The 13,167-nt window shown below is 48.6% G+C and overlaps 1 protein-coding gene across 4 annotated transcripts in view; it reads right to left on the bottom strand.

Moving 5' to 3' along the window:
- Positions 1 to 5,895: 5,895 nt before the first annotated feature.
- The window catches only part of URGCP (upregulator of cell proliferation), a 47,189-nt gene continuing 39,917 nt past the window's right edge, over positions 5,896 to 13,167 (bottom strand). For all 4 annotated transcript variants that reach the window (XM_003268839.4, XM_003268836.4, XM_003268837.4 and 1 more), the window contains 3 exons: positions 11,908 to 11,958; positions 11,660 to 11,698; positions 5,896 to 9,252 (listed from right to left, as the gene is read on the bottom strand). In XM_003268839.4, the coding sequence (XP_003268887.1) occupies positions 6,659 to 9,252; positions 11,660 to 11,698; positions 11,908 to 11,941 (2,667 nt within the window). In that variant the 5' untranslated portion in view covers positions 11,942 to 11,958 and the 3' untranslated portion in view covers positions 5,896 to 6,658. The remainder of the gene's footprint in view (positions 9,253 to 11,659; positions 11,699 to 11,907; positions 11,959 to 13,167) is intronic.

The raw sequence follows: 13,167 nt of genomic DNA, 5'->3' as shown, positions 1-13,167 counted from the left end.
TAAAACGTCACCCAATTCTTCAAGGATGACTTACGTACGCAATTATGCAAGAATGGGTTTGCCACCATGTGACCACAGTGGTGACTGGCCCCTGAGGAAGGAAAATTTTAAGTACGGGGAAAGGGCCGGAGGGCAAGGAAATTCATGAGAATATCGCAGGGCCTATAATGCTGAAACCAGTGCGTCGCCACCATTATTGGTATCCAGTAATTATTAATGTCAAACGGTAAAATAGCAATGCGGGATATTTTATTTTAGAAATCACCACGGTCATGGAAAAAACACGGGCTCTGGAGTCAGACCCATGTATAACAATTTTTGTACAGTTAAGACTCAGTTCTATTATCTATAAAATGGGCCTTAATAATAGTACTACCTTATAGAGCTATTAGGATCAAGAGAATATTTAATAAATGATGGGTTGTGTTTGGTTGAGTGATGTGAAATTGCCAATATTTTGGCCGTTCTGGGTCTACATCATTCCCCTTAATGGTACAGTACTTGCATACTGCTGCGGTTTCCTGTCAGGGGAAGGACTGGATTATTATCCATGGGAAGGGGAAATGGAAGAACGGTGGAAACGAGTTGCCCATGACCACACTAAGGAGAGGGAGAGAGGGACCAAGACACAAGTCTCTTGACTTCAGTCCAATCCATTTCCCATGACCAAGATTCCTCTGATTACATGAAGGTGGGTTCTCAAAAAAACCGTAATAAAAGGACAAGGTCTTCCATGTCCACTTCACCAGAAATGTTTTATTCTTACTTTTTAGAAACTGCGGCCCCCAACTGTTATGCATATTGAATAAAGGGACAGAACAGGGATGAGATGCCCTCCAATGCATACTTTGCAAATGTAAGAACTTTCAACATTTCCTAAGAAATCCTTTTCAACTGACAATTATTTTTTAAAGTTTTCATAATGTTCAATAATTTTGTAATTGTTAAGTTTCATTAATTTGCTCCAAGGTGGTGAGGAACATGGGATCTGGCATCTGAATTGCCTGAGTCCAAATCCTGGACCCAGTGCTTCCTGGCTGTGTAATTTGGGCAAGTGACTGAACCTCCTGAGCCTCGGTTTCTCTCATCTGTAAAGTGGGGACAATAATGGTGGTGAAAAGTACAGTGTGATGTGCCTGGCAGAGGGAGGGTGCAGTTGTGGGTTTTGTTGTTGTTTTTAACGAGTCCCTGATAGCCACATATCCCGTTAGGGAGATGAGCCAGCTATTGAGGGTTCTGTGAGAACTCATAGCAACACCACCCTAATCAGAGGAAAGGGGAAGGAGAAAGGGAAACAAGATCCTTGGGCTGATCAGAGGCAGAGATGGCAATGGCACAACACCTATTGGGGCCCAAGGTGGGCAGGGGCCGCATCACGAAGGCTGAGGTTGGGAATCAAGTTTTGCCCATAAGGCAGTAGGCAATCAAATGATCAAATTTATGCTTTCCTCTATTCAAGCCATTCTCCCTTATGCCTGAGGTCTCTCTCTGGAATTCCAAACCGATCTAGATCTTTCGAAGCATCACAATGGCCATTTCAGTGGCAGACCTTTCTGGGGTTCAAATATCTTGTTATCTATCCTTTATTAGCTTTGTTTATATTGATTGGGGGAAAGGGGTCATGTCGGTCTTTACATGATTAAAATTACTTAAAATGACTTTTATACATCAGTATGAATATTATATTGTTTTAAATAATCAGCAGAAAAATCTGACTGGGGATGTTTTATTTTTCTGTAACTTCCATTTGTTGTTGTTTTGATGCACTTTCCTTCTCCTATTAATTCCATAAAGGAGGCAGTATTGCCAGGCTTCACAGAGCAGAAGATGGAGGCTCACAAGACTCACCTGAGGTTACAGAAGTAGTAAATGGTAGCAGGCCTTTTTGCTCCAAAGCATGTGTTCTTTCAGTATCACTTCCTGGGGGTGAGGGTTCAGACCATGTTAGGATCAGGGAATGGCCTGGGTTTCTGTGGCTTGCTGCAGAAAGCTCCCGACTGGCCCTCAAGGACTGCCTGGACATGGAAAGGCCAGGAGCATATGACCCCATGTGAAAGACCCATCTGCACCCTTCCTGGAGCCTAATGCAGAGACAGGGATGTAAAACTGCTTCTTCTCTGACATGAGCCTTTGTTCTGTACATGATAACCAAGAACCAGAAGTTGCTCCTATGCTCTCAAAGCAGTGATTCGCAATTGCATGACAGAGCCTCCTGGGTTCCACACCACCTCTGTGGGGAGAGGGCAGGGACTCACACTTTTAAAATGCCCCTTAGATGATTTCAATTTGCAGTCGGGGCTGAGAACAAGTGTCCTGAACTCACTCAGTTTATTTGGGAGACTCCCAAAATGTGTATTTGCAGAGCCCCCTTTCGGGGAAAGTGCTGTTGGATGCTCCTGGAAGATTATGGCAGCTCTCTAAGGAACGTAGCCATAGTCCATGCCTACCACTCTTGGTCACAATGGCAGAAGAAGGGAGGAGGGGTCTGCTGGGAGGTCAGGACTTCTTTGAGATGATCTGTCCAGTTGGGTGCAGCACAGCCACCATGGGCTCACCCAGAGTGCTCAGGGGATACAGCACTGGCTGGGCCATGGAGAGACGCTGTGTAAAAGGGAGCCGTCAGCCCCCGTGTACTTGCAGAGCCCGAAGAGTTTCAGAATCCAGCCTGGGGGCGGTGGGGTGACATCTCCCTTCCTGTTTACTGGAGGGTGAGCCGATATCACTCCACTCATGGTGGTTCTCTTTACAGCTGACTTATCCTAACTCAGAACTGCTGACACTTTACACTTTGTAAACCTATGTTTTTTACATTATTCCTTGTGATTCTTTTTTTCCTAATAACTCGTTCACCAGGAAAAATCCCAGAGGCTCTCAGCTCTATTCTGATAAATAGGTCAAACAACTGAAACCCTATGAGTAAAGCAGAGAGGCGTGTCAAACCAGATCGCCAAGACAGCTCAGCCGTTTTCCCTGTGAGCTCCTGCTCCATCCCCCAACCTCCATTCTCCTTCTGTTGAGGCACAAGGGCTGGGTTTGGTGGGTGAGGTCCCCAGCTATAATTACTGACGTCAGCTTTGGGGTCCCAAGGAATCCACTCTCCTGTTATCAGAGCTGTGGGCAATTAGAAATGCCCAGTGCCACACCAGAACCCTGGGCTAAAAGTCAGAACTTGAAGAAGCCAAACTGGTGCTTGGGATAGAGGGGTTGCGGACTCGAAAGAGAAGACCGAGGGATGGGCTCATGAGCTCCAGCCCCTGAGACTGCCACTCCCTGGCTTCCAGAAACTGCTAGATCTAGATATAATGGGCTCAGATGAGGAGACAATGAAAATGTGCTAAGGACCAAGAAGGGCACAGAAAGGCCCCTGAACCCTTGGGTGGGCACGAATGGAGGTGCGACTGGCACCAGAGGCTGTTCTGAGAGATGTGCCCGCCAGTCAGCCAGGGCCAGAGACAGGCAGAAGGGGCCCCCAGGCAGACAGCAGCATGGAAGAAGCCATGGCCTCCAAAGTGTGTATGTGGCGGGGTGAGGGTGTGGTTGACAAAATGACAGGAGACCAGGACCAAGGTCATCTTGGCTCTTGTGCAGCCCTGACTCATCAGTGCTCATAAAGCTGCACTCTGGTGAAATTTTGTTGGAGTCTTAGAAGAAATCAGGATAGGTTTATGGCCAAATCATTTTATTAGTGACTCAGAAAGAGGAGTTTCCCTTTTACTGGGCTAATACACCACACCTGAGGAGTTGGGGTAGCTACCAGGTCAGGTTTATATTGTATAAACTGCACACCACCACCAGTTCTGCTAGGTGCTTTTTCAGTAAATTAAGATAATATCGATGAGAAGATGCTGTTTTACATACCATTAAGGTATGTAAAAAAATTATCTTAAGGTACCATTGATTGATTAAAAGATGAATTCTGTTCTGACATGTTAAAATGTTTGAGGCTGATGCAGAAGGCAGTTTCCTCTCCACAAACCTCATGGGTGTGCAGAATGGTGTAGGCACAGAGATGGATGCCTCACTTATCTCATACACAGACTGGCTTTTCCGCCACAGGGCAGGCACTGTGTAAGCACCTTCCATTCCTACACAGGTGCTAGTAGTAGGGGGAACTAAGGCTTGGAGAAGCCAAGTAACTTTGCTAAAGGGTCATATAATTAGTAGGAAGTAAGGCTGAGGTTCAAAACCAGGCTGGACATCCAACGTGCTGAAGCAAGCTACACCCAATCTCACAAGAGAGGTGAAGACACGCTTGTTCCTTGTCCCAACACTCTTCAGGAACATTTCCTCCAAGATGGTACTTGCTTGGTTTGACACCTTCATCAAACAGGACCCCTTGTGAGCAGCCTGCTGCCCTGTCCACCTTTCTGGGTGGCTCTCTCTCTACCAAGCTTGGCTCCAAGGACATGACTGTCCAGTAGCCCCATGGCAAGTTCTGGGGCTTCTTGGACCTGAAGGTGAGCATTTTGAGCTCCAGATATGAAAGGGAAGTCCTGGGTGTTGTGTTCATTGGAATCCTAAGAGCAGCACTGACTGGAGGGCTAAAGGCAAGGCCCATCCACAGTTCACAGACTTGAAACATCAACCCTTCAAAAAGGGTGGGAGGAGGCCGGGTGCGGTGGCTCACTCCTGTAATCCCAGCACTTTGGGAGGCTGAGGCAGGTGGATCACTTGAGGCCAGGAGTTCGAGACCAGCCTGGCCAACGTGGTGAAACCCTGTCTGTACTAAAAATACAAAAATTATTTGTATTTTTGTGATGGTGGGCGCCTGTAGTCCCAGCTACTTGGGAGGCTGAGAATCACTGGAACCCAGGAGGTGGAGGTTGTAGTGAGATCGTGCCACTGCACTCCAACCCAGGCAACAGAGCAGGAAAATGAAAAAAGGGAAAGGTTTTCCTAAACTTATTACCAAGAGACCAGGTTTGCAGAGAAGCAGGCTCCTGGAACACAGGAGGCAACAGTTTGGATGTCCCAGGAGCAGCAGGTGGAGCATCTGGGGAATCCAGAAACCCACAGCAGGCAGGCTGCCAGGCATCTCCAGAAGAGGGACCAGGAAGCCTTTTGTTCAAGAAAGGATTCTAGTCTAGAAGGCTGGTGAGCTCCCGAGAGCTAAAGGCTCCCTTGCTGTGTCTAGTGAAAGGAGGACAAGAAACATGATGGGAGCTCTTGGGGAAGGGCCTTGTTTCTCTGAAGTCAAGAAACACAAAGAGAAAGAGGCTCCAAGGTCTAAGCAAGGCCCAGAGGATCAAGCAGAGCTTCCTAGAGCTGGTGAAAGGGCTCAGGTGGGGTTCTGAGGCCCAGTGAGGCGACACTGGCCTCTGGGAAGGGCCAGCGCAGACAAGGACTCCAGCGGGAGAACTGATAGGGCAGAAGTCCGAAGTCCTTGGCCAAGCCTCTGGTTCGAATTGTGGCAAGTGGGCTGTGGATGAGGTCGGGGAAGATGTCAGAGGAGGCGCTGGCACTGACATGGCTACCCAGGGGTGAGCCCAGAAGCCGTGGGAGTCTAGAGAGGATGAGAGGAAGAGATGCAGGGCTGGGCATGACGGCACCACCCTTCATCCGCTCCAGCTCTGCCCATCCAGGTGTGAGCTCTGGGGCAGGGGATTACCTGCTCTAGGCTTCCTTTTCCTCAACTGTGAAATGGGGTGACAGTGGAAAGACCTCAGAGTTACTGTGAAGGTATTTAGTTTTAATCCCCAGTAACAGCCTGAAGAATGGCTCCTGCCTTAAAGACAGGGAACAGGATGGCTTTTTAAAGTGGCGCATCTCTGCACTATCTACCATTCCAGATAGTGCCTGTACCGTACCCCCTCCTCAGACAGATGCTGCTATCCTCTTTGAGAAACAGGAGAATTAAGGCACACAGAGGCAGAACCTGCCCATTACTATCACTTATGCATTCATTCATTCAACAGACATTTATTAAGCGTCTACAATGTGCCAGGCCCTGGGGACACAGAGCTGGAGAATGTACAGTCCCTGCCCTCAAGGAGCTCACAGTCTGGGGGACAGACATGTAAACACATGAGTTACAACGCGCTGCGTGAAGTGTGTGGCAGAGGTATAACAAAGTGCTGTGGGGCACAACAGAGCGACCAATGAACTCTTCCTGGGCAGGGGTCAGGGAAGCCTTCACAGATCAGTCAATAAATACAGTGCCATGGGAGTGCCTTGCACACCACGGGCACTCACATCTCGAATGCTGGTCCACTGGAGGCCCTTGGGTTGGGCGGGAGCAAGGCCTACTTCTGCTTCTTCAGGACAACTTCCCCACCTCTGTCCTGGGACCACCTGCCCGCCTGGGCCTGCAGTGACTGAGGATGCTGCTCCCACTCCAGGTGCCAGTGACAGAGAGCAGCTATACAGAGGGCCCACCCCACAGGATTCTTGACAGGAGCTGAGACAGAACAAACTGCTGCTTGTCTCCCTACCCTGGGGGCTGTGATATTCCTGCTAACATCTCTGAGCTGGTCTGTGAGGTCACTTCCTCTCTTAACACTGTTGAGGAGACTCCGAACCCTCTGTCTTTTGCTTGTCTTCTCATGTCAATTGGGCACCAGCCATTCTCAGGCACCAGGGCACAGCCCCACACAGATGCCCCATCAGACAGGGCTGCCCACAGCAGCCTCCTACACCTGAACTGGGTTTCTCTGCACACTCACAGCCGTCTCACCAGCTCAATGAGCTGCTGGATGTTTTTGTTTTGGTTCGACAGGCCATTCCTGATGTTTTCGAGTAGGCATCTCTTCAGTTCAAATATGGCTTCACTGTAGGCCAAGCTCACTGCGGCCATGGGAGGTGCTCCGTGCCACAGGCCAGGGATGTGCCAGATGTGCTGCTTCTCAGGGTCGCAGAAGGCCAGGCCTGCCAGTGCCCGGAAGCCGTCGCTCTGTTTCTCCATCTGGGCTGCAGCCCTGCTCAGGTCACCAGGTGGATCTAGGAGCTGTCTCTTGTCTCTGGGCCTGGGGCCGGGAACAGATACATCATGAAGGTTCTGGTATACAAACTGGTAGTTGGGCATGTGCCCCATTTTTTCTAACCTCAGAAATGCATGCAGAATAGCTGCTGGAATGTCCTTGGTTTCAGCTAGGCTGATCACGGTGACATTGCTCAGTCCCATGAGCAGAGTGGCCAAGGAAGCCTCCAGCTCAAACCTGTCCCCAGCTGACGTCAAGGCCCCACCTATCAAGCCCCCGGAGTCTATCACCAGGATGTGGTCACAGCCCAGGTCCTGGCTGAAGCCCTCAGCCACTATGATGAGCTGCATGAAGGCCCCTCGAGGACCGCAGCTCTTCCCTGTGGCAAACCGCAGCCCAAACATGGTGTTGAGGAGTGTGGACTTGCCCGTGCCTGGCACCCCGAGGGTTGACAGAACCACCAGCCTTGACCGTCTCTCCAGTCGGACGTGCAGCTCCTTCAGGAGCCCCGTGACCCAGCGGACGGGCATGCTCAGAGTGCTCCCATCGATTAGCTCCAGAGGCAGCCCTGTCAGCAGCAGCTCCGAGGCCAAGCCTGGGAAGTGGGCAAAACGCCTCTGGCCTGCCGGCAGCCTCCCTGCCTCCACAAGACAGCTCTCAGCCTCATAAAACTGTCCCATCTCCCGCAAGAAGTGTTCCACCCCTAGGGGCTCAGGCCAGAGCGGCTCCCCCAAGTCTGTGGCACCCCCGTGCTTTGGTCTCAGGGTGAGAAGCGTCTCTGGAGGCTGTCTCAGTCGTGGCTGGGCCACCCGTGCCAGGCCCCACTCCATCCACCTCAGGAAGTACTGCTTCTCACTCAAGGAGGGGCTGCTGATCCCAGAGATGAACTCCTGCACCCCCGAGGAGGGATCGTGGCCATTCTGCTGCATTCGAAGTTCTAGCAGCCGCCGCCTCAGCTCAGCCCTGTGCTTCTCAGGGGGGTCCACGGCCCACTGGAGCTGGCAGAACTCCTTTTCCACTTGGGCTGCCTTTCTCCAGGGGTCCCCTTGCAGCCTCAGCTCGTCCCTTCTGTAGGCATCCGAGTCTTTGATTTTCCTGGTAATCCTCTCCATCCGGTCTTTCGCTTTCTGACACTCCTCACAGTCCTCGTCAACCTTTAGGCCCAGCTTGCGGGCTGCGTGCGCCATGTCCTCCACAGATACCCGCCTGCAGGGTGCCCGCAGCACATTCCCAACGATGGCCCGGATCCTCTTCACGAAGCTGTCGCTGTCAGTGCTGCTGACCTTTACCAGGACATGCGAGTGGTCTATTTTCAGCACAGGAATTAACTTATTCAGAAATCTCAGGTTTGTGTTGCGCTTCCCACGGTAGGGACTCAGGATGAAGTAGTATTTTGTGGTTGACTCCTTCATGGAGTACAGCAATTTGTATTCCTTCTTACTGATATTGTCAGTCAATATAAACACAGCGGAGGAGATTTCTGTCAAGAGCTTAAACTGCAGCCAGTGAGACCCGATGTCACCTCTCAGGTTCAAAAAGGCCACAGGTTCTGGGAAAATGTCCAAGTCCTCCCTTCCGCTGGGAAAAAACCAGGAAATTTCTACCAACCCATCTGAAATCTCCCGGGCATTGGTGCCCAAGTTGAGGTCCCGATGCCAGAAGCAGTCCCACTGCCTGTGGCCTGGGCTGAGGATGGCGTTGAGAAGCTGGGACTTGGAGTTGCTACTGACGTCCATGCGCACGAAGGCGAAGGCGGGCGCCCTGGACAAGACCACGCTGTCTTCCCGGAAGCTCCCCATGCCCCTTGGGGGCTGGGACCACCATGTCCTCACAATGCCCCGCATGGCCCACAGCAGAAATGTATGGTAGTGGTTCTCCGAGTCAGGCAACACGAGCGGGAGTGCAAACTGGCAGAGGGCCATTTTCAACACTATTTCTTGTTGCAGGAAACTGTCTGAGGAGAGCAGCAGGGCACAGAGAAGGTCTAAGGGGTTCACTGGTGTATCAGGAGTGGGCAGCTCAGAAAAGGAATAAATGTCGGCAGCAAGGTCATCAGCTGGGTCCCAGTAGATGATCTCCTCTTCCATCTGGCTCTCCTTCTCCACAGGTCTGGCGTCTGGGAGCACGTCCAGCACCATGGTGGTATTCCTGGCATCAGCATTGAGGGCCTGCAGCTTCCTGAGGAAATTCCAGGGCAAGTCTTTGGGAACCTGAGGGGCCCAGTTCTTCATACTGTCAAAACTGATCTGCAGAGAGTCCTGGAGGCTGAGTTTCTGGACCTGGTACATCTCTAGGCCCAAAAGTGACAGCATTTCTTGAAGCCTGCTTCTCTCCACTGTGGAAAGAAATGAAGACATAAGTGCTCACCCTGTGTTTCTGAGCTAGGGGCCAGGGAAGAGCTGGTGAGGGAGAGCCCAGCAGGATGGGGAGAGTGATCACCCCCTTCAGAGAGCAGAGTGCAGGCACAGGAGGCTCAGGGTGTGCTCAAGGCTGACCCAAGATCAAGGCAAGGCTGGAACCCTGACATCAAGGTACAATAGGTACCAACCTAACCACAGATATATGCGACATTAAACAAAAGAAAGAACAGAAATAGAGAAGCTACATTTAACAACTGGAAGAGTTCTTACAAAGGCCAGATTTCTGTTCTTTCTAGAAACCTGTAAGATCTAACACTGAGATCAAAATTAATTGGCTGCAGTGAGCAGCACATGACTCCTAGAAGCTGAATGCAGGCCTCATCTCCCCAATGTGTCACTTCTGTGGGCTACTCAGAGTCACCGGGAAGTTCCCACAGGAGTCATAATCACTGAATCGCTCTCTGGCTTTCCAGTTAATTTTTTTTGTTTTTTTCTCTCTACAAGTAAGAGAATATTTCAAAGGAACTAGAAAGAAATTACTAAGCATAAAGAGTCAGCAATTATAGCTAAAAAACCATTTTGCAAACCTGAAATCAATAATGGAGGTTTGGTTTTTTTTTTTTCCTCTCCCCTTTCTTTTTTTTTTTTAGACAGGGTCTTACTCTGTTACCCAGGCTGTAGTGCAGTGGCATGATTTCAGTTCACTGTAGCCTCAACCTCCTGGACTCAAGAGATCCTCCCACCTCTGCCTCCCAAGTAGCTGGAACTACTGGTGTGTGCCACCACACCCAGCTCATCCTTGTATTTTTTTGTAGAGATGGGTTTTTGCCATGTTGCCCAGGGTGGTCTCAAACCCAAACGCAAGCAATCCACCTGCCTAGGCCTCTCAAAGTGCTGGGATTACAGGTGTGAGCCATGGTGCCTGGCTTTAATGCAGTTTTTAATTTTAAATGTATTAAAATATTCAGTGCAGACTGTTAGTAAGTGAGCACTTACTTGTGCAGATACTCAAATATCACCTTATACAATATAAAATCTTATAAGCTAGATGCTTGGAACAGTATTGCTACCTCTGAAGATTCTATCCACCATCCCAGGTCTTGGCCCAGCACCTTACTAATGTTCACGCTGCATATAATTAGTTGTCTTAAAATTTGTTGTTGTTGTTGTTATTGTTTGAGACAGTGTCTCACTCTGTCACCCAGGCTGGAAGGCAATGGTGTGATCACAGCTCATTGCAGCCTTGACCTCCCAGGCTCAAGTGATCCACTCATCTCAGCTTCTGAGGAGCTGGGACTACAGGTGCACAAGACACTTGGCTAGTTTTTGTATGTTTTGTAGAGACAGGATTTTGCCATATTGCTCAGGCTGGTCTTGAACTCTCTGGCTCAAGTGATCTGCCTGCCTCAGCCTCCCAAAGTAGTGGGAGTGAGGCACCGCGCTGAGTCACTTTAAATGTTAATGCATGAAACAAATACAAATTCCACTGCCCTGCAGCCTTTTATTCCAGTTCCTTTCTCGAGAGAGGAAGCAACGTGTATGATGCTGCTTTGATGCTTAGATAAACCATGAAAGGAAACACTGGGTGACCCAGCCCTCTGCCTGTTTCCCAAGAAGGTCAAGTGATGGATTCAAGACCACTTCCCATACGACCAGCAGGACTCACAGTGCTGGACACTCTGCTCAGAGAGTTCCACAGGCATTGTGGCCACAGGACTGCCCCACAGAACATTAGGGGACCTGTGAACTTGTTACAAAAACAAAAGAACTACATGGGAAGAGTCACACTGTGGCAAAATAGGTGTTACTCAGGTTTCCTAGCTTTGCCTGAATGAAACTAGGAACACTGTTTTTCTTGTCCAGACACGGAATAACTTTTTATTTTTTAAGTAGCATGGTAGTAAAAGGCAATGGGGAAAAGACAAAGAAAACACTCCTGCCCAGTGTGCGGCCCTTGGCAGGTTGTTTGGAAGCTCTGGGCCCAGGATCCTGATCTGCAAATGAAGGCGTTGGACCAGATAAATCATTTCCAAACCGGGCTGTACATTAGAATGAATCACTTCAGGAACTTGTTAAAAAATGAAACATCTCTGGGTTTCACCTCCAAACATGCTAACTTATTACAGGCAGTGAGTATGTTGGGTGGGTGGGGGGCCTGGTTACTCTATGTGGTTAGCAAGCTTCCCAGGGTTTGTTGTTGTTGTTTTTTTTTTTTTTTAGGCAACATCGTTAACAATGTATAAAGGGTTAATGAAGTAGGGCATCCTAAACCTGAGTGCTCTGCCTCCCCAGGTGATTTGATACAGTCAGGTGTGGGAACCTCTGGCCTAGATGATAACCCCCTTTCATAGAACAGAGAGAAAAGGCAGAGAAAATGCTTACCTGTTGGAAAATCATTGTCCTGAGCTTCATTTGTACCATCTATGGAAAAAGCAATGGAAAATGAAGTGTCAATCAAATAATGCACCCTTGGCTGACACAAATTAATTGAAGCTAAACCTAGAACCCTTCTTTCTCACCAAGATGGCAACTTCTCCCAACTGTACTAAATATAAAATCCTGGTTATCTGTCACTTTACCCACTCCCCCTCTCCCCAATCCAATCTGTTGCCAAATCCTGTAGTTTCTACCTCCATAACGGAACTCGCAATCATCTCCTTCCATTTCTCTCCATTCCAAATCTAGAAGAAAAAAGAAACCAAATACATTTAGTTTCATCAGCAAGTTAGAACCTTTCTGTCAAAAATTTCAAGTGCTCATGCCTGTAACCCCAGCACTTTGGGAGGCTGAACAGGAGGAGTGCTTGAGTCCAGGAGTTTTGAGACCAGCCTGGGCAACAAAGCAAGACCTTGTGTCTACAAAGACTTTTTTAAAAAAATTAGGCCAGGCATGGTGGCCCATGCCTGTAATCCCAGCACTTTGGGAGCCCAAGGCAGGAAAATCACTTGAGGTCAGGAGTTTGAGACCAGCCAGCCTGCCCAACATGCGAAAAACCATCTCTACTAAAAATACAAAAATTAGCCGGGCGTGGTGGCGCATGCCTGTAATTCCAGCTTGGAATTACTTGGGAGGCTGAGACAAAAGAATTGCTTGAACCCAGGAGGCAGGGGTTGCAGTGAGCCGAGATCATGCCACTGCACTACAGCCTGGGTGACAGAGTGAGGCTATCTCAAAAACAAACAAAAATTAGGTGGGCATGATGCCACGAGCCTGTGGTCCCAGCTGAGGCAGGAGGATTACTTGAGCCTGGGAGATCAAGGCTGCAGTGAGCTGTGATTGCACCACTGCATTCCAGCCCGGGCATCAGAGCAAGACCCTGTCTCAAAAAGAAAAAAACACCAAACAACAACAAAAAATGTCAAGTGACAATATGGTGGCTGATGTTTTAGTGCTATTATTGATTTCAGTTTTTCCTATGTAAATGTAAAGTTTTGCCAGCAAAAAATACATCACAAAGTAGTAATAGCTACACACAAGACACAGATTTGCTCTAGGATATATCTTTATAGAATTTTCTAAACTTTGGGAAAATAAGACATGAATAACCATAAAACTTACATAGATTAACCTTTGATTTTAGAAACTATTTAAAATGTAAGTTGACAGAAATTCCTTGACTATTTAAAAATTCAGCACCTCCTATCAATGTTATTTTTATTCCAGCATAAGGAATTTTTGTAATCACTTAAAATTAAAATGTACATCAGAGCACAAATACACAGAGGTGAGGTGCGGGGGGAGAGACAGTGGGGAAGAGTTGTGACTTACAGGTGAACTGTTATTTGTCCAAAGTCTCCAAACATCATGAAATGTCCATCAACATTAACATCTTAATTACAAAATGTGTTTAATGTAGTGCTAGTCAGATATTTTTGTATGAACAAAGACCT

This window comes from Nomascus leucogenys, chromosome 17 (genome assembly GCF_006542625.1).
Source record: "Nomascus leucogenys isolate Asia chromosome 17, Asia_NLE_v1, whole genome shotgun sequence".
In the NCBI taxonomy this organism is placed as follows: Eukaryota; Metazoa; Chordata; class Mammalia; order Primates; family Hylobatidae; genus Nomascus; species Nomascus leucogenys.
The sequence above is the reverse complement of the archived record's forward strand: the minus strand, read 5'-3'. Positions and strand labels throughout refer to the sequence as shown.